The following is a 19,164-nucleotide window of genomic DNA, read 5'->3' on the forward strand; positions in this document are numbered from 1 at the left end:
CTAGTCCCTTAAATCTATTTCTCATTTCCACTGTATAATCATAAGGGATTTGATTTAGGTCATACCTGAATGGTCTAGCAGTTTTCCCTACTTTCTTCAATTTGAGTCTGAATTTGGTAATAAGGAGTTCATGATCTGAGCCACAGTCAGCTCCTGGTCTTATTTTTGCTGACTGTATAGAGCTTCTCCATCTTTGGCTGCAAAGAATACAATCAATCTTGTTTCAGTTTTGACCATCTGGTGATGTCTATCTATAGAGTCTTCTCTTGTGTTGTTGGAAAAGGGTGTTTGCTATGACCAGTGCATTCTCTTGGCAAAAGTCTATTAGCCTTTGCCCTGCTTCATTCCGTATTCCAAGGCCAAATTTGCCTGTTACTCCAAGTGTTTCTTGACTTCCTACTTTTGCATTCCAGTCCCCTATAATGAAAAGGACATCTTTTTTGGGTGTTAGTTCTAAAAGGTCTTGTAGGTCTTCATAGAACCGATCAACTTCAGCTGCTTCAGCATTACTGGTCAGGGCATAGACTTGGATTACCGTGATATTGAATGGTTTGCCTTGGAGATGAACAGAGATCATTCTGTTTTTTGAGACTGCATCCAAGTACTGCATTTCGGACTTTTTTATTGACCTTGATGGCTACCCCATTTCTTCTAAGGGATTCCTGCCCACAGTAGTAGATATAATGGTTGAAAGCTAAACCACAGGGTGGAAATTCAGCTCCACCCATCTGCAGAAAATTGGATTAAAGATTTACTGAGCAGGCCATGCCCACCAGAACAAGGCCCAGTTTTCCCCACAGCCAGTCCCTCCCATTAGGGAGCTTCCACAAGCCTCTCACCCTCATCTATTGGAGGGCAGACAACCACTGGAACACTTGTGCCATATTTAGGCTTCCCCAGAAATGCTGATCTGGTAGTGTTCAGCCAGGCCAGGGAGCCTGGTTTTGTTTCTCCTTTTCGTTAAAATAATGATCCCAGGTTGTTCTTACATGTAGGCAAATTTAGGAATTCAGCACCTGAAGGAAACCTGGGTAATGGATTGTTTAAGAAATAGCAAGAGACATGGAGAAAAGTTTCTCTCCGTTTCAACTCTGAAGGATCTTGGCTTAAATTTTGTCCCTCAACATTCAGTAACTTGGTGCAGATTACTTTCACAGGCTTTGTTTCCAAAACTCCATAAATGAGGAATCATTTTATCATCAGAGAATTAGTGTTAGGAAAGACAACTACAACTAATGTACATTGACTTGTCGCTAACTAACACAGTGCCTGGAACATGGTGGCTGCCTGGTATGTGTCAGTGACTGCTATTAATGACCAAGTGGCCAAATTGTGAATCACACCTCTGAGTACAAAACCCTAAACTCTGCCTCCCCTCCTAAAGCAGTGGTTCTTCACTGAGGGCAGTTTTGTTCCTAGAGGACATTTGTCAGTGTCTGGAGACTGTGTTTGATTATTACAATGGGGAGGTGCTGCTCACACTCAGAGACAGAAGCTAGGGTTTCTCCTAAACATACTGCTATGCACAGGACAGCCTTCACGATGAAGAGGGACATAACTAAATATCCCTGTGCATCTGTTGAGAAACCCTATCTGACAGGGATAGTGAGACAAGGATAGCATCCCGTGAGTAGGGGTCTAAACACTTTGAGTCTGGCTTCCCCACAGTGGAGGCGGGCCCAGTGGGACGGAGGTTGCTCCTGGTGGGTCAGGAATGGCTGTGGATCCGCATCCCAGGAGCGCCCTGGATCAGGGCTCTTCCACTGTCCGTCACGTAGGCTGCAGTGCTGCCTGGAGTTGTGCAGTGAGGCTGCCCTGCCCTGGACCCCACATATCACTTCGGGTAAATCTATTCAGCTCACGTGTTTGAGCCCCCCATTTGATGGACGATCATTAGACTCACCTGGAGAACCTGTTGGCCTACAAACAAGTGGCTCCATTCCCTTGAGGTTTCCTTTCAATGAGTTCAAGAAAGGAAGGACCCTAGCAGCCGTATTTATAAAAAATCACCCAACTCTGACATCAGGGCATCTATGAAACCTGGAAAATGAAGACCTAAAGTTCTGCCAGATGTCACACCTCTCACCTCATGCAAATTAACAGCTTTTATGGGTCTGAAGTGTTTGGATTAATGTTGTGTTTTCTATTTTTACTATTATCACTACTAACACTGTTAACACTACTACTGCTGCTAATCATAATCATAATAATTAACTGTAACACAGAATGTCAAGGGTAGTACCCTGTTCTTTAAGACTAAAATGAAACAATCTCAAACACCATCCCTCATGTACGTTTTCACATCTTACCAGGAATTCTAGGGTAGTGAAATCTTACTCCTCACCCTTTCCCCAAGTTCCTGCTTCCCCTGATTTCAAGATTAGTTGGTATGTTCTCTAGTTATCTTTACCCATGACAGTATTCACTCAAACTAACACAACCTGCACTCACACCAAGCCTCTGCATGGAAAGTAGACTTTATGGAAAGTTTGCATAGGTTCAGGAAACTTGTTAAAGAGATACCTTGACATTGAATCATGTCTGCTGCTGCTGCTGCTGCCGCCAAGTCGCTTCAGTCGTGTCCAACTCTGTGCGACCCCAGAGACGGCAGCCCAACAGGCTCCTCTGTCCCTGGGATTCTCCAGGCAAGAACATTGGAGTGGGTTGCCATTTCCTTCTCCAATGCATGAAAGTGAAGAGTGAAAGTGAAGTCGCTCAGTCGTGCCCGACTCTTAGCAACCCCATGGACTGCAGCCTACCAGGCTCCTCTGTCCATGGGGTTTTCCAGGGAAGAATACTGGAGTGGGGTGCCATTGCCTTCTCCGGAATCATGTCTATCTTCTGCCTAAGAATTCTGTCTGCATTTCTGCCAGCTCAGACTGGATGATGCTGGAGGATTCTGGCCTCCAGGCATCTTTGCCCCTTTCTGGATGGCCAAGTAAAGGAATGAAAAATCAAATAATATTTGCATTTATGGATAAAATATATATGTATTTAAGTATAAGTGTGTATGTGAGTTTTGCATGTGTATTTTTATGTATAAAATAATATATATGTGTATGTATGTGTATATACAGTTTTTTATACATATATGAATCCCGGGGACGGGGGAGCCTGGTGGGCTGCTGTCTATGGGGTCGCACAGAGTCGGACACGACTGAAGCGACTTAGCAGCAGGAGCAGCATACACACAAACATGCATGCATGCATGCAAATATTCTTTTGAAGAATAATTTATCCTCCTATTTGTTTTGCTCTCTCCTTCCTGTTCCCCACCCAGAGCTCTGTCTTTTGATTCCCTCATGGCCCACTGAGCTGTTAACATGAACCTCTGTTAATCCCTTTCCCAATGGGGACATTGTCACCAGCTGCGGGGACCCATAGATCCCACTAACCCCAATTTGCGTGGTCTCACAATTCCTGAGCACTCACACACACCTCTAGCCCTTTGTTTCTCACCAGGACACTTTGATGTAGTTGTTATTTCCCTCATTTTGCAAATGAAGCCTTCATCTTCACAGCTCTTCAGAAGCTTCAGAGAAGTCGAGTCTGTTGCTGGAGATCCAACAGAGAGTAAAGGCTAGAGGGACAAAACAGAGACAAACCCCTGACTCCTTCTAAATCCAAAACTTTCCTTTTCACGGCAACAGTTGTCCACTCTGGATGCACATTAGCATCACCTGGGCTAGGCTTTAAAAATCCGGATGCTGGAGCTCCGGCTCAGTACAGTGAACACAGAATCTCTGGGGTTGGTGCTCAGGCAGCTGCACATTTAGAACACTCTCCTGATAATCCTAAAGTGCATGCCTGCTCAAAGGTGTGTTGGTCCCTAACAGACTAATCTGGAGAATGGGATCCATCAGAAGCACAAAGATAAATGCTGTGCTTCTGGTTTTTCTGGATCATGGAATATTCCCTGTTCCCATAACCTCACTCATCCTTCCTCTAAACATTGTTTTCAGACCCAAACGTTTAGGTCATTTGATAAAGTTACAGATGAGCATTCACTGGTCTGAAAAATCTGTCCACAATCCTATTCTTTCTTATCCTCTTTTTCCTCTTTATAGGCACAAAGACGCGTTCTCAGGGCTCACCTGCCCCAAGCACTAGCTCCACGAGTCGCCTTACCTTGCCAGGTGGGTAAACGGCATTGCCTTATAATCTTAGGTGATCACAGACAGCAGAAAGAACTGTTTTCTCATGAGCTGAGTTTAACAGTTGATAAGTGGGCAATCTGGCCCCTTGTGTATCCAGTCGACCCTATGTTAGCAGAGGGCATTGTCTCTGTCATCCCCATTGTAACGCTCTTCCAAAAATGGACATCATATTCATAGTTGGTCTACAATCTCCTGCTCACAGATGGAAAGAGCAGAATTGTGATCTTCCTTAATGTTCATCTGGACATGCTGTACAAGTGTTTCTTTGAGAGGTAGATGGTGCTAGGGGAGGAGTGTGAACCTTTGGTGAGAGAGACAGACCTGGGTTCAAATCTCAGCTTTGTTTCCTCCCTTTTAAAGTTCACCATAATATCATAAGCTTTCTCCCAGGTATTTTTTAAATATTTAAGTGGTTGACTAACATTTCATATGATGTTACTACAATTTATTTATATACTGTATCCATGGGGAATTGGATCCAGGACTCCACTCAGATGCCAGGATTCATGGATGCTCAAATCACCTACAGTTAACCCTCTGTATCTGCAGGTTCCACATCTGTAGATACAAGGGCCAACTGTATTCATCAATAATCTGGCATTTATATAACTTGCCTTTTTATCATTAATAACTTTACATTCTGATATATAAATCTTCTTCTGAATCTGCAAGCATGGATTTAGGGCAGATTCCTGTATGTAGAATTACTGACTCAAAGAGTCTGTATCTATTTAGATTCTTGACCCATTATTGTCAATATGACTTCCAGAAAGGTAGTATTATTTTGTACTTTTAGCAATGTTTGACCTTTCACTGTGCTCTTGCTAATGCTAACATTAGTACTTCATTAATTTGATAAGAAAAATTACATCCATATTGTGTTTGCATTATTTCATCTTTAAAAAAATCTGTTTTCTAATATTAATGTATCTTTTATGTTGCTTCTTTGGGGAATTGCTGTATTTCATCCATTCAAAGAAGGAAAGTACCTTGCATTTTAGCTCCTCGGAAATAGGAATCTTTTGCAATCTTTGGCATGTTACAGTTGAATTAGCAGCACTTTTTCTTGGTTGTACATGAAATAATAGTTCACTTTACAATCAGTGGCAGCTTAGATTAAGTATAATCTATATCTGTTTGCTTTTTCAACCTCTGCCTTGTCCGCAGCCCCATCCAACAACTGAAACTCAGTGTCCACCGAGCAGCCCTTGAACTTTCTTGCCTTTCTCACTCTGCCTGTAATGCTCTCTATGCTTTTCTTCCCTGGTTAATTTCTTTCTGCAGTCTCTCCAGATCATCTAGGTAGACTTAGTGCTGACTTACAATGATTTGCTTATTACTCCTTTAACCATTGATCGGTGGCTTTTTCGAGGGTGAGGACTGTCTTATTCCTTTATGTCCCAGTGCCCACTCAGACGACAAGCATACATTGTGTGCTCATGAATGCTTAGGAGGCTGGGTGTACTGCTGTATGAGTGAGCATTATCCAGTTTAATTTATGAATAGATAGAAAGCAACTGTCCTCTAAAGAAGGCTCATCTTGGTGTTTGGATTGATATCAACTAAACTAACGTACAGCTATACGACTATACTGACTGCTTTTTAGTATTGAGTATTAGTATTAAGTAGACCCTGCTCTGTAGTCTCTGGAAGTCCATTTCATCATGTCCCTTTTGTGGTTATTGTCGTGTTAGAATTATAGTAATTAGGAGGAAAACAGCTCTAAACCAACAACTTCAGTGTGTGGTGATGGTGTTTGTTCTTCTTTGTAAATTCGGAATATTCCTGGGCAGGTGGGATCTCTGATGTCATCCTGGACATCCGTGAGAACACGTAGAGCTGACCTGGTTCCCATCTGTTGAATGGGGACCTATTGCTGGCCTGCTGAGTTTCTAAGACCTCTGAGTCAGAGCCTCAGGCACCTTGTCTTTGGCTTTAGTTTGGCAGTCTCAAGTGGTCCCAATTTGGGCATTGGGCTCAGAGTTCATGGTTTGTTTAGCAGATACTCTCCACCTCACTCTTAACAATGATCAGCCCACTGTTTCTCCTTTCAGTCTCACCAACGTCATGTGTTAACTCCCACAATGCAAATATACCTTTACAAGCTCTTGGTACAGCCCAGCAAGCAACTTAAAATATAATGTTTTAGGATACTCAAAGAGCCAAGAGGAGGAATAAAACTCTTTACAAACAATAAAGTAAAATTGTGTTGAAACCAAATAAGAACAGAGATATGCAAAAGAAGCAATCTAAAATATGAAATTTTAAAAAGCAAATAAACATGAAGGCATTCACATTTTAAAAAACAAAGAGAAACACAGTTAATAGAATAAACTCAAGGTAAAATGCAATTAAAAAGAGAACTAATGTTGGAACATAGTCCTGAGGACTTTATGCCAAACACATTGTAGAGATGGAATCATAGTTTTAAAAAAGAGCTTGAACCATAAAACTCTTAGAAGAAAACATCTTTATAAGCTTGAGTTAGGCAATGGTTTCTTAGATATGATTCTTAAAGTGCAAGCAATCAAAGAATAATTGATAATACAACTTCATTAAAATTAAAAACATTACACTATCAAGAAAATATACTGAATGAAAGAAAATATTTGTAAACCATATATCTGGTAAGGATTTAATATCCAGAATATGTAAAGAATTCTTTTAATGCCACAGTAAAAAGATAAACAGGATAATTAAAACTGGGCAAAAGATTTGAAGAAACATTTCTCCAAACAAGATATACAGATGGAATGTGAAAAGATACTCAACATCATCAGTCCCTACAGAAATGCAAATCAAAACCACAATGAGATACCACTTCACCTGCACTAGAAGGGCAAGAGTTAAAAAGATGGATAATAACACCTGTTGACAATGATGTGGAGAGATTAGTACCATCATACATTGCAACCAGGAATGTAAAATGGTGTGACTCAACTACTTGGGGAACTAGGGTGACAATTCCTTAAAATGTTAATCTTAGGGTAACCATAAGACCCAACAGTTTCTCTCCTAAGTATGTTCCTAAGAGAACTGAAAACGTATGTTCATACAGAAACTTGTCCACAAATATTCATAGTAATGTTACTCATAATAACCAAAGAGTGGAGACAACCTAAACGTCTACTGACTGATGAATATGTTAATAAAATGTGGTATATCCATACAATAAATTACTATTTGGCATACTAAAGGAAGAATGTGTTGATACATTTTACATCTTGGATGAACCTTGAAAACATCTTGCTAAGTGAAAGGTATGATTCCATTTTTTTGAAATACAAAGACACAAATGGCCACATACTGTAAGATTCCACTTATGTGACATGGGAAGAACAGACAAATCGATAGAGACAGAACATAGACCAGTGGTTGCTGTGTGTGTGTGTTAGTCGCTCAGTCATGTCCAACTCTTTGCAACCCTATGGACTGTAGCCCACCAGGCTCCTCTGTCTATGGAATTCTCCAGGCAAGAATACTGGAGTGGGTAGCTGTTCCCTTCTCCAGGGGATCTTCCCAACCCACGGATTGAACTCAGGTCTCCCTCAATGCAGGCAGATTCTTTACCATCTGAGCTATCAGGGAAGCCCAGTGGTTGCTAGAGGCTGGCAGAGAGAAGAATGAAGAGTGAATTCTCTTGGGCATGGGATTTTTTTAATTGGTGAATAAAATGTATTATAATTAAATATTGGTGATGACTGCACAACCTTGTGAATATAATAAAAAAAGCATTGGACTGTATACTTAAAATGATGAATTATATGGTATGTGAATTTTATCTCAGTTTTAAAAATGAAAGAGCATCAAATATAGATAAACAGCTCTAAAGGCTCAAATTCTTAGACAAGAAATGCACCTCACTTGCCATACCTGCTGCTGCTGTGGCTGCTGAGTTGCTTCAGTCGTGTCCAACTCTGTGTGACCTCATAGACGGCAGCCCACCAGGCTCCCCCGTCCCTGGGATTCTCCAAGCAAGAATGCTGGAGTGGGTTGCCATTTCCTTCTCCAGTTCATGAAAGTGAAAAGCGAAAGTGAAGATGCTCAGTCATATCCAACTCTTAGCGACCCCCATGGACTGCAGCCTACCAGGCTCCTCCATCCATGGGATTTTTGAGGCAAGAGTACTGGAGTAGGGTGCCATTGCCTTCTCCTGCCATACATAGGTAAAACCAAATCCATACCTAAATGCATTGTGTGAGATTGTTCCAAATTATGTCAAGTGTGAGAAAATGTTAAATGCTGTGAGAAGCTGGTTATGTTCAGGGGATCTGTAAGCAGGTTACCTATAATCAAATTACAACCAGCTGACAGCAACAGTAGATGCCAGAAGACAATGAAGATATATCTTTCATATGCTTAGGGGAAATCAAGCATTATATAGTAACTAAATTATTAGTTATGAATGAAGGCAATGTAAAAACATTTTAGGTATACAATGGCGTAATTTACCACTCACAGACCTCACTAAAGAAGTATTAAGGGATATTCTTCAAGAAGAAGAAAAGTGAATCCAAAAGCAAAGTGTAAGAGACAGGAATTAATGGTGAGCATACAAATAAATAAAGCAACTTGTATATGTAACTAGTCACCATAAACATAATGTCCATTTTTTTGTGTTAAAATAGGGAACAGAAGTGGTAGAAGGTAGAGGAGTTACTTAAGAGGGAGTTATGGAAAAAAAAAAAAGAGGGAGTTATGGAATGCTAAGGTCTAATCTGTCTTTGGACAGAGCTTGTAATTTTGTAACTTTTTTACAATTTACATTTCCACATTTCCTTTGTGGATCATCAATAAAATAATAGAAGTATAACTTACGGCATCTAAATCAGCAAATAAACATCAAAGAAAGGGAATATAGAAAATGTATCTACTTACTAGAAGGCAGAAGAGAAAATAAAAGAAGCAAGGAATAAAGAATGATTTTAAAATTAGATAGTAGAATCAAGCCCAAAACCAAAGCAAAATTAGATAGTGGAATCAAGTCCAAAAATATCAGTAATTGTCCATTGACAGAGGAGTGGATAAAGAAGATGTGGTGCATATGTACACTGGTATATTAGTTACAAAAAAGGAATGAAACTGTGCCATTTGCAGAGACATGGATGGACCTAGAGATTGTAGTACGGAGTGAAGTAAGTCAGAAAGAGAAAAACAGATACCGGATAATATCACTTATATGTGGAATCTAGAAAAACAATATGAATGAACTTATCTGCAAAGCAGAAGTAGAGAAAAAAAAAATGTATGGATACCAAGGGGGAAGGAGGGGTGGGGTAAATTGGAGACTGGGACTGACATATGCACACTCCATGTATAAAACAGATAACGAATGAGAACCTACTGTATATATAGCACACGGAACTCTACTCAGTTCTCTGTGGTGACCTAAATGGACAGAAAATCTAAAAAGGGTGTGGATATGTGTATATATATGACTGATTCATTTTTTCTGCATAGCAGAAACTAACACAACATTGTAAAACAACTATACTCTAGTAAAATTAGTTTAAAATATCACTAATAACAACAATTTCAAATGGCTTAAACTCTGATACTAAAGTACAGAAAACAAAATCAAGCCCTATCCTGCTTTAAGAGGCTTCCCTGGTGGCTCAGACGGTAAAGCGTCTGTCTCCAATGCAGGAGACCCGGGTTCGATCCCTGGGTTGGGAAGATCCCCTGGAGAAGGAAATGGCAGCCCACTCCAGTACTCTTGCCTGGAAAATCCCATGGACAGCAGAGCCTGGTAGGCTACTGTCCATGGGGTCACAAAGAGCTGGACATGACTGAGCGACTTCACTTCACTTCATCCTGATTTAAGAGCCATATTTTAAAGAAAAACTCCAAGAAAGTTTGATAATGTGTGGCAAAAGAAATTCCATGCAAAATATAAGGCTAGTTCTTTGAAAAACGTCCATTTTAACATCTGTGCAACATTCTGTTACACAAATATGCCACAGAATATTTTATCATTTTTCTTTTGATGGTGGGTTTCCATTTTTTGCTATGACAAATAAGGCTCAACATAATGATGGGCAAGAGAAAGAAGTTCCAACAAGATTTATACCATCTAATACAATTTACATTATCTTTTAAAACTAGCAAAAAAATTAGACATTTTGTGAATGCATATAAATGCAATCACTAAATGACTATAGGCACTGGAATAATAAACATCAAATTCTAGATAAGTTTTTGAGAAAGGGGAGAGAAACATCATGGAAGGGTATGTGAAAGTGTTAGTTGCTCAGTCCTGTCCCAAAGTACTGTAGCCTGCCAGGCTCCTCTGTCCATGGAATTATCCAGGCAAGAATACAAGAGTGGGTTACCATTTCCTTCTCCAGGGGATCTTCCTGACCCAGGGATCGAACCCGGATCTCCTGCATTGTAGGTGGACTCCTTACCATCTGAGCCAGCAAAGAAGCCCCCATGGAAGGGTATATTAGTTATTTAACTCCACCTTTTTATTTAATCTCTTTAAACAAATATTTGAACAAATATGCAAATGTAAAGATTTTATTAAACTATTGAGAGTACATATGTGTTCATTTTATTATTAATCCTACTTTTCTATATGCTCAAATAGTGTATATTAAAGAATTTCTTAAGTGAAAAATCTGTGACTGTCTTCCAAGACAGTTTTGTCGGTCACGTGCTTCAATCCTGAAGCCACCAGGTGCCACTACTTTAAAGAACTGCTTGTGTGGTTGCTGAAATTAAGAAAGCTTCCTCCTGAAATGCCAGCACCAAGAAACTGCTCTGGGGACGTCACCTGGATTTCTTACACATCTAAAGCAAAATGACTCTTCTTTGGTAAAGTAATAGCACCTGCAGCCAATTTTTTCTAGTGCCCACTTCAACTGTACCCCATGGGGCTTGTGAATCCCCATCAAGCTCCATGGGTGGGCCATAAGCGATGGAGAGCTGAGCAAATGCTGGCTCTCGCTGGAGGAGTGGCCCAGAACTTCACTTCCAGTCATGACTGCTAAGGATGGAGTCTAATCAGTGGCTTCTAAGCAGATGCCCCTGGGAGCCTCGGTCACATCACTTTCCTGACATGATCCTTAGATGGACAGGTACAGTACCGTAATCATCCATGGGTGCAGATAGCTGATTGCCCCTGTGTATGCAGCTGCTGGCTTGCACGGTAGTGTTGGCAATAGATGCGGCTCTGCTTCTAATCTCCGTTGCCTGATGTAGAAAGAGTTTGTGTGTTGAGATGCCAGCTGGCTCAATGACATTGTTGTGTGTCCTGTTCTAGGGGACTACGGATAAATGTCCAGCCAGAGGATTCCTCAGAAGAGAACTGACCAGCCCTGAGGTCTGAAGACATTTTAGGAAGCTTATGTGGTTTATAGAAAAACAAACAAACTATTATGTGTATTGTAAGTTATTGAGTGATTAACTTCAAAAATGGTAATTTCTTATCTTACTTAATACAGGTTTTTAACAATAAATACTTAGATATGTATTGCACATCTATCAAATATCAGGGACAGTGGTAGGTTCCTCACACATATTATCCCATTTAATCCTCACAACAACCTCTAAGGAAGGTACTATAATGTCCATTTCACAGATTAGTAAACTGAGGCATACTCAGATAAACAGCTTGCCCAAAGTTAGCAGAGTTTCACTTTCAAGGGTAAAAGCTGATGGCAGTCCACATTGGAACAGTCTTTCTTTCATACCTGTATTCTGCCTGGGATTAGATTAGTTATGTATGTACCCATTACAAGCACAATTTTGGGGTGTGCAGGGGCCCTGAAAAATGAAAGTGTTAGCCACTCAGTCATGTCTGAATCTTTGCAGCTCCATGGACAGTAGCCCGCCGAGTGCTCTGTCTATGGAATTCCCCTGCATTGTCTTAACTTTAAGTGAAGATTCCCCCGAGTGGTCTCTTTACAATTGCCTTTTACCTTGAGCTCCATTTAAGGGAAACCAGTTGCCATTCTTACTATGGAGTAGAGCAAAGCGCATTTGTTATGTGGTGATTTAGCATTTCAGAGCTCTAGAACCTTAAAGGAATGTCAGGCTTCTTCTGACAGAGGTCATTGTTGGTGTGAGCAAAGGACAGAGATTTAGCCTTACACTCCCCATCTTCAGATGTACATGTAGAATAATACACAAGCTAATGAAAAAAAAAAATCAAGCAAAAAAACTTGCATGATCTCCTAAATATTTCTTTCCTTTGAAAGAGCATACCTCATGTGCTTCGTGCTGTCCAGGGCAAACAAAGTGAAAACAAAGAACTCAATTAAAGATGATCATCTCCTTGAAGGAGGACTTATTTTTTTTTTATTAATTTAAATATTATTTTTATTAAATTAAACCATTAATCATTAAATCACAAAGTTGTCGGGCATTTAATAGCTAGCAATTGTTGGAATAAGGAAAGACCTTGTTTTCCAGCCTTTCCTAATTGCTTCCCCTCTTTCACCTAGTTGTCAGAGGGGCTTGAAAATTGTGCCTCGGGCTCTCCAGACTATGGGAAGACCTGTAGAAATGAACTGAGATTGTAGCATTGGTGTAAAACAAAAGCGCTCAGACCCCAAACTTGAACTTTCAAAGAAAAGGAACTTTCTGACATTCTTTGAGCAAACATGGGCAGTAAATCTTGGTATCAAGGCATTGCTGATGCAAAGGATAAATATTAGACTGTGTAGATTTTAGTCAGCTTTGCCAGCAGGTGAGTGTTTTAAGCGATTTGCCTCTTCTGTGGTAAATGGGAGCTTTATGAAGGTTAGTGGATGTGATGCCAAATAGTGTCCTCAATCATTAAATATTTTTCAGCACCAACTGTTAGCAGTACTGGGGTTATGTTCTGGGGATGCAAATGTGTATAACACCCTATCTCATCTTCATGAAATTTAAGCGAGGATCAGTGATCTATGGAATGAAGCATAAGGAAGAGGAATCCCAAAGACCAGGGAGGCAGTGGTCCAAGAATGGCTTCCAGTGAACATGACTCAGAATTATCATGGCTCAGCCAAATAAATGCAGAGTCTTAATACTCAAGAGTCATTTGCTGTCATTTTCCTAATTTCATCAAGATTAGTGTTCAGGGACTGAAGCTTCTTCCATCCTGTTTGGATATCTCGGCCACACTTCGAATCTGGGAGCTCCAGCATTCTACACTTATGGTTGGGCATTGCCCCAAACAATTGAATGAACCTCCTTATTTGTACATCGTATAAATAGTTTAGAACGTGGGCTGGATGTTTCTGCTTTGCTTAAAATGGCACTAGGTTTCAGCAAAGTGTTTCCCTCAGGTAGCTGAATGGAAAAAAAAAAAAGAAAAAATATATATGTATATATACATATATATTATACATATATATTTTTTTCCACAAATGCCCACTTTAGATAATTAGCCTTTTGTGAATCACAGTGGTGTATTCTCTGCCAAATGTTCACAAATAAATTTATTAAGTTAATCTCTTCATTGTGTGCTGAGGTTTTTCAAGTAGTAAAATCCATTTGTACAGGGAATTACATGAGTTTTCTATACTGTAATAAGAAATCCACCAGGGAAGCCACCACTTAAAGGCTCCCAATGATGACCTTTCATCTCCTGTGCTGTGTAATAATGGTAGCCACATACAAGCACCTAGGACATACTTGCACTCTGTGAGGTTGCAAGGTACCCTACATACATTATCTCAGTTATAGCCGCTTTAAAATCTCCCTGCAACCATGCAAAGAAGTTACCATTTCCCCCATTTTCTAGAAAACAAAAATCCTGAATCCCAAAACAGTTTATCTCCTTAGGATCTCACAGTTGATAATAGCTTAGCCCAGTTCTGTGACACCCCAAATCCACGCCTCTCTCACAAATACCGCATTACCTCTCCCCAAAGTAGATCTTCATGGGTCCGATTCTTGTGACAGGTTTTAGCACGTGGGCAAGGGTTGGCCACTCTTATATGTGATGACCAGACCCTGTTAACTGCTAAAGGGAAAGTCACTCAGTTGTGTCTGACTCTTTGTGACCCCATGAAGTATACAGTCCATGGAATTCACCAGGCCAGAATTCCTGGAGTGGGTAGCCTTTCCCTTCTCCAGGGGATCTTCCCAATCCAGGAATCGAACCCAGGTCTCCCACATTGCAGGTAGATTCTTTACCAGCTGAGCCACCAGGAAAGCCCAAGAATTCTGCATTGGGTAGCCTATCCCTTCTTCAGTGGATCTTCCCCACCCAGGAATCAAACCTGGGTCTCCTGCCTTGCAGGCGGAGTCTTTACCAACTGAGCTATCAGGGAAGCCCCCATTAGCTACCCCAAGCAGCCCTCAAAACTTAAGTACAGGCTGACTTATTCTCAAAACAAACTCAGTCCCTGAAACAAGAGTTTCTCAGTCTGGCTATGAGTTAGAATCACTGGGTATCACAAACATACTGATGCATGGGCTTCACCTTAGAACAGCAGATTACTTCTGAGACTCTTGGAGGTTGGGCTTAGGAATCAGTAAATCTGAAGCTCTCCAGGTGATCTGATGGGCATCCAGGGTTGAGAACTGTGGGAGGAAGCAAACAGCTTCAGGTTGGATGAAGGGCAATACAACTAGATGGTTTATCTTTCCTCTGTGTATTTCACGTGGTTCTCAGAGGATCTAAAAATGCAGGTTTGGTTATTCGGTTCAGGCAGTGTCAACTGGGCTTTTTCTGACTAGCTTCTCCAACAGCAGGCTTCCTATCTCCTGTGCTCCTGGCTCTGTGAGTTTCAGATATGGAAATAGTAGTTAATATTCTCATTTTCTTGAGGAAAAGTCCTTGGAGAGCCTGAGTCTTTTCTGACATAGACGTAGGGTTTAATTATTCTAATTTTAATATAAACTACACTTTGAAGAGTTTAGGAATAGACCCTCACCTTAGACAACACTACATCTAATGTGCATGGTTTAAGAGTAATTTTCCGGTTGGGTTCATGCTGTAAGAGTGAATTTCTACAAAAAGAAAGGACATCTATGAGCCTGGCCTTCATATACTGCTTTCATGTCTTGAGGAGACAAAGGAATTACTCTAACCGGGGAAGTATGCTGTTACTGAGTTTTCCTGACAAGTGCAAACCTTCCAGATAATTCCCAAAATGCAGGATCTTCCTCTGAGGAACAGGATGGAAGCTGATACTGGGTGAGCACCTACTTTGTGTCTGTGCTGTGTTGGCTGTCTCTCACGTGCTGGTTTCTTGCCATTCTCACTCTGGCCTCTGCCATGAGTGTTATTGTCTCTGTGTTTTTATAATGGAAAACTGAAATTATACATCCCAGTCATATGGGGGCAGAGATAGAACTGAATCTGACCCTCCTTCCAGGGTGGGGGAGGGTGACCACAAATGAGAGAATGGATGTTAAGGACACTGAAATGTGCAGAAGACAGGCTACCAGGCTCCTTAAACAGCAAAGGCCCGGCTTCACAAAAAGTTGTTCTATTTCACTTTCATTTTCAAAACTGTCTGCTGGGAAGCCTAAGTATTGAACGAGGACCAAATCTCCTGCTCTGGTGAAAAAATGAACATCTTCCACCTTCCCCTTAAGGAAAAGACCAGCTATGAAAACCAATTCAGCCACACCGCTAGTGATAAAAGGTGTGTTTCTGCCTCTGGAATTGGGATGAACCCATCTTGATTCTGCGCTCCATGGAGCTGATGTTAGCAGTGAGAGGAGGCTTTTGGCTGATTGTGTGTGTTCCCATGAGCTCATCTTCAGAACGCAGTTAATTCATACCAGGCAAGTCAGCATGGTTGCCTCGATCAGAATCTGGCATGAGTCAGGTTTGGAATGCAGCTGCTCTGACAAGATGTCCTAAAAGGAAGCTAGAAAGAGTCCAGAGGGAAGACAAATCCAGAGCCAAGACTGATATCAGGCTGATTCTCTGGGCAGGACCGGAGGAGTGAGCAGCCCCTTTCCACCAGCCTGAGATCACGGATGGCAGTGCCCGGTCCGCAGTCCTTTAGGATCTCCGTTCACTCTGGGTTTAGTCTCCCCTTAGCAACCAGCAGTTCCCTCAGATTCAGTCGCTGTCACTATAATAACAATGATGATGATAAAAGTTGCCCCTCACTGAAGGCCTTCTTTTGTGCCAGACACCGTGATCATCCTTCACATGCCACATCTCGCCGAGTCCTTCCAAGGAGCCCTGTTCGGTGTATAATGTTGTTATTCATAGGGAAAAAGGGAGGCTTCCAGAGGGGAAGTGTTTGCCCCAAATCAAATAGCTGGGGGGCATAAAGGAGGCTTTAAAACCAGGTCTCTGTAACGTCAAAGCTCCCACTGTTACTCTCATCCCTTAGTCAGACCCTAGGAACATACTCTTTGGTCTTACTCTTTGCTTTTCCAAGTTTTCAATGTGTTTAGAAAAGATTGCTGACTCTGAATATTGGCTCTTCTTAATGTGGACTTCCTCACAGTTCTCAAGTGATAGCCTCAAAGTTGTTTTTCCCAACAAAAAGAGCCTTTTTATTTTTTCATTTCTCAGAGCTTTGTCTTCATGGTAGACCCAACAGGAAGAAAAACCTATGCCAGTAGGAGAGAGAGAGAGGAAAAAAAAAAGCACAATTTCAAAGACCACAAGTAACTTTAAATGCTGCATAAAGGATTCCTTCCCAACCAGGCAGTTTGTTGTGATCAGACTATAGCAAGAGCCCCAGCCAGCTATTACAGTTTACAGAACACTTGCAATGTCTAAAATATTATTGGTGTTGTTTGCTTTGTGAAGATGAGGAAGGGGAAGATTGATGAGACTAAAACAGTAGTTTGCAAACTCCTGCACCGTGGAATTTTCGGAAGAGATTTAGAAACTCCTGAGGCCCCAACCTGACACCCAGCCCCAGTAGATTCTGCTTTTGTGGGTCTGGGGTACCCAGGACTTTTTCAAATTAATTTTTATTGGAGTATAGTTTCTTTACAATGTTGCATTAGTCTACTGTACAGCAAAATGAATCAGCCATACCTATACCTGTGTCCCCTCGCTTTTGGATTTCCTTCCCATTCAGGTCACCACAGTGTATTAAGTAGAGTTCCTGGTGCTATACACTATATTCTCATTCAGTTCAGTTCAGCTGCTCAGTCACGTCTGACTCTTTATGACCCTGTGGACTGCAGCACACCAGGCTTCCTTATCTGTCACCAACTCCTAGAACTTGCTCAGACTCATATCCATCAGGTTGGTGATGCCATCCAACCATCTCATCCTCTATCGTCCCCTTCTCCCACCTTCAATCTTTCCCAGCATAGGGGTCTTTTCCAATGAGTCAGTTCTTCCCATCAGGTGGCTAAAGTATTGGAGTTTCAGCTTCAGCAACAGTCCTTTCAATGAACACTCAGGACTGATTTCCTTAGGATTGACTGGTTTGATTTCCTTGCAGTCTAAGGGACTTTCAAGAGTCTTCTCCAGCACCACAGTTCAAAAGCATCAATTCTTCGGTGCTCAGCTCTCTTTATAGTCCAACCCTTACATCCATACATGACTACTGGAAAAACCATAGCTTTGACTAGATGGACCTTGTTCTCCCTGGTGGCTCAGCAGTAAAGAATCTGCCAGTCTATGCAGGCGACATGGATTCAATCCTTGGGTCAGGAAGCCCCCGTGGAGGAAGAAATGGCAACCCACTCCAGTATTCTTGCCGCAGAAAGAGGGGCCTGGTGGCCTATAGTCCATGGGGGTTGCAAAAGAGTCAGACACAGCTGAGTGACTGAACAACAGCAAATCAATTGTATACGTGTGTCAGTCCCAATCTCCCAGTTCCTCCCTTCCCTTCTTTCCCTTTAATACACATACATCTGTATCTCTGTTTCTGTTTGGCAAATAAGATTATCTACACCATTTTTCTAGATTCCACATATATGTGTTAATATGTGATGTTTGTTTTTCTCTTTCTGACTTACTCTACTCTGCACGTCACTCTCTAGGTCCATCCACGTCTCCACAAATGACCCAATTTCATTTCTTTTTTTGGCTGAGTAATATTCCATTGTTATATGTACCACATATTCTTTATCCATTCCTCTGTTGATGTACATTTAAGTTGCTTCCATATATACTCAAGATTTTTTAAAGCTCCCCAGGTGGTTGTCATATGCAGTGAAGGGTGAGAACCACCAAGTTAAAATTTTCATTCAAGATTGTGGGGCTCCCCTAACTTGAAAGCTTGTCTCCCATGCTCAGACTTCTGGAATTGCTGTTAGCCTCCCAACCCTGCATAGCTGAGGGAAGAGACAAAAGCAACTATTATGTAAGAGGTTGTTAGCCATGACCTTTATGTGGTTCCTCCCTGAGCCATTACCACACAAATGTATTAATGGGGTGTGATTTGCTTTTGCTTTGGGGGAAATATGATTATGGTTACTAATAAGGGTGCTCAGGAATCCTATGTATCACAGATACATACTCGGATATATTTTAATTTATTATGGTAGTCATTAAAACTCACCCTGAACTTAGGTCTCAGGTTATTTTAAATATTGGAGGTCTGAGTTCAGACCACTTGGCTGTGAACCCAGAATCAAGACTTCCAACATGTGTGTGTAAACTTTTTCTTAAGCTCTTTACACCTCAGTTTCCTCACTCAAAAAGAAGGTGATAATAGTGCCTCCCTGTTGGATTGTAGTGAAGATTAAAGGCTGGTTCATATTAAATTCTTTGCATCATGCCTAGTATATGATGTATGTCAGATATATAATTTTATCATCGGAGATCCTGAAATAAAAATCACAGACTCAGTTCTTACAACATTCCATCCTCCATAGAATGAATTTTAACATGTCAATCCCTTGCAATTCAAAACTCATGGATGATTTTTATACATTTTTATAAGGACTCAGCATCAAATTTCAGATAGATACCAAGAGACATGGATTTCAGAAAGGGAATGTGTGGCAAGGGGATTTTGTTCTCCATGTGAAACAGCATTTAGGAGGCAACAAAAGATTATTTTTTACCTTGTTAGTTTTAGTGTATGTGGTATGTGTAAATGAAGAGAAAATGTGTCCAGGTTTTTTCAAGATC

The 19,164-nt window shown here is 41.0% G+C and overlaps 1 protein-coding gene and 1 non-coding gene across 12 annotated transcripts in view; both read left to right on the forward strand.

Moving 5' to 3' along the window:
• Positions 1–19,164, forward strand: part of PDE1C (phosphodiesterase 1C) — a 541,038-nt gene that overhangs the window by 514,922 nt on the left and 6,952 nt on the right. For 6 of the 11 annotated variants that reach the window (XM_069588069.1, XM_069588075.1, XM_069588077.1 and 3 more), the window contains 2 exons: positions 4,068–4,136; positions 11,422–12,440. In XM_069588069.1, coding sequence (XP_069444170.1) covers positions 4,068–4,136; positions 11,422–11,435 — 83 coding nt within the window. In that variant the 3' untranslated portion in view covers positions 11,436–12,440. Of the gene's footprint in view, positions 1–4,067; positions 4,137–11,421; positions 12,441–19,164 lie in introns of those variants that run through there. The other 5 variants (XM_069588073.1, XM_069588079.1, XM_069588084.1 and 2 more) reach the window with 3 other exon arrangements.
• On the forward strand, positions 9,762–9,833 carry TRNAW-CCA (transfer RNA tryptophan (anticodon CCA)). The gene has a single exon. It is a non-coding gene; the product is annotated as a tRNA-Trp (tRNA).

The sequence above is a fragment of the Ovis canadensis genome, chromosome 4 (assembly GCF_042477335.2).
Source record: "Ovis canadensis isolate MfBH-ARS-UI-01 breed Bighorn chromosome 4, ARS-UI_OviCan_v2, whole genome shotgun sequence".
In the NCBI taxonomy this organism is placed as follows: Eukaryota; Metazoa; Chordata; class Mammalia; order Artiodactyla; family Bovidae; genus Ovis; species Ovis canadensis.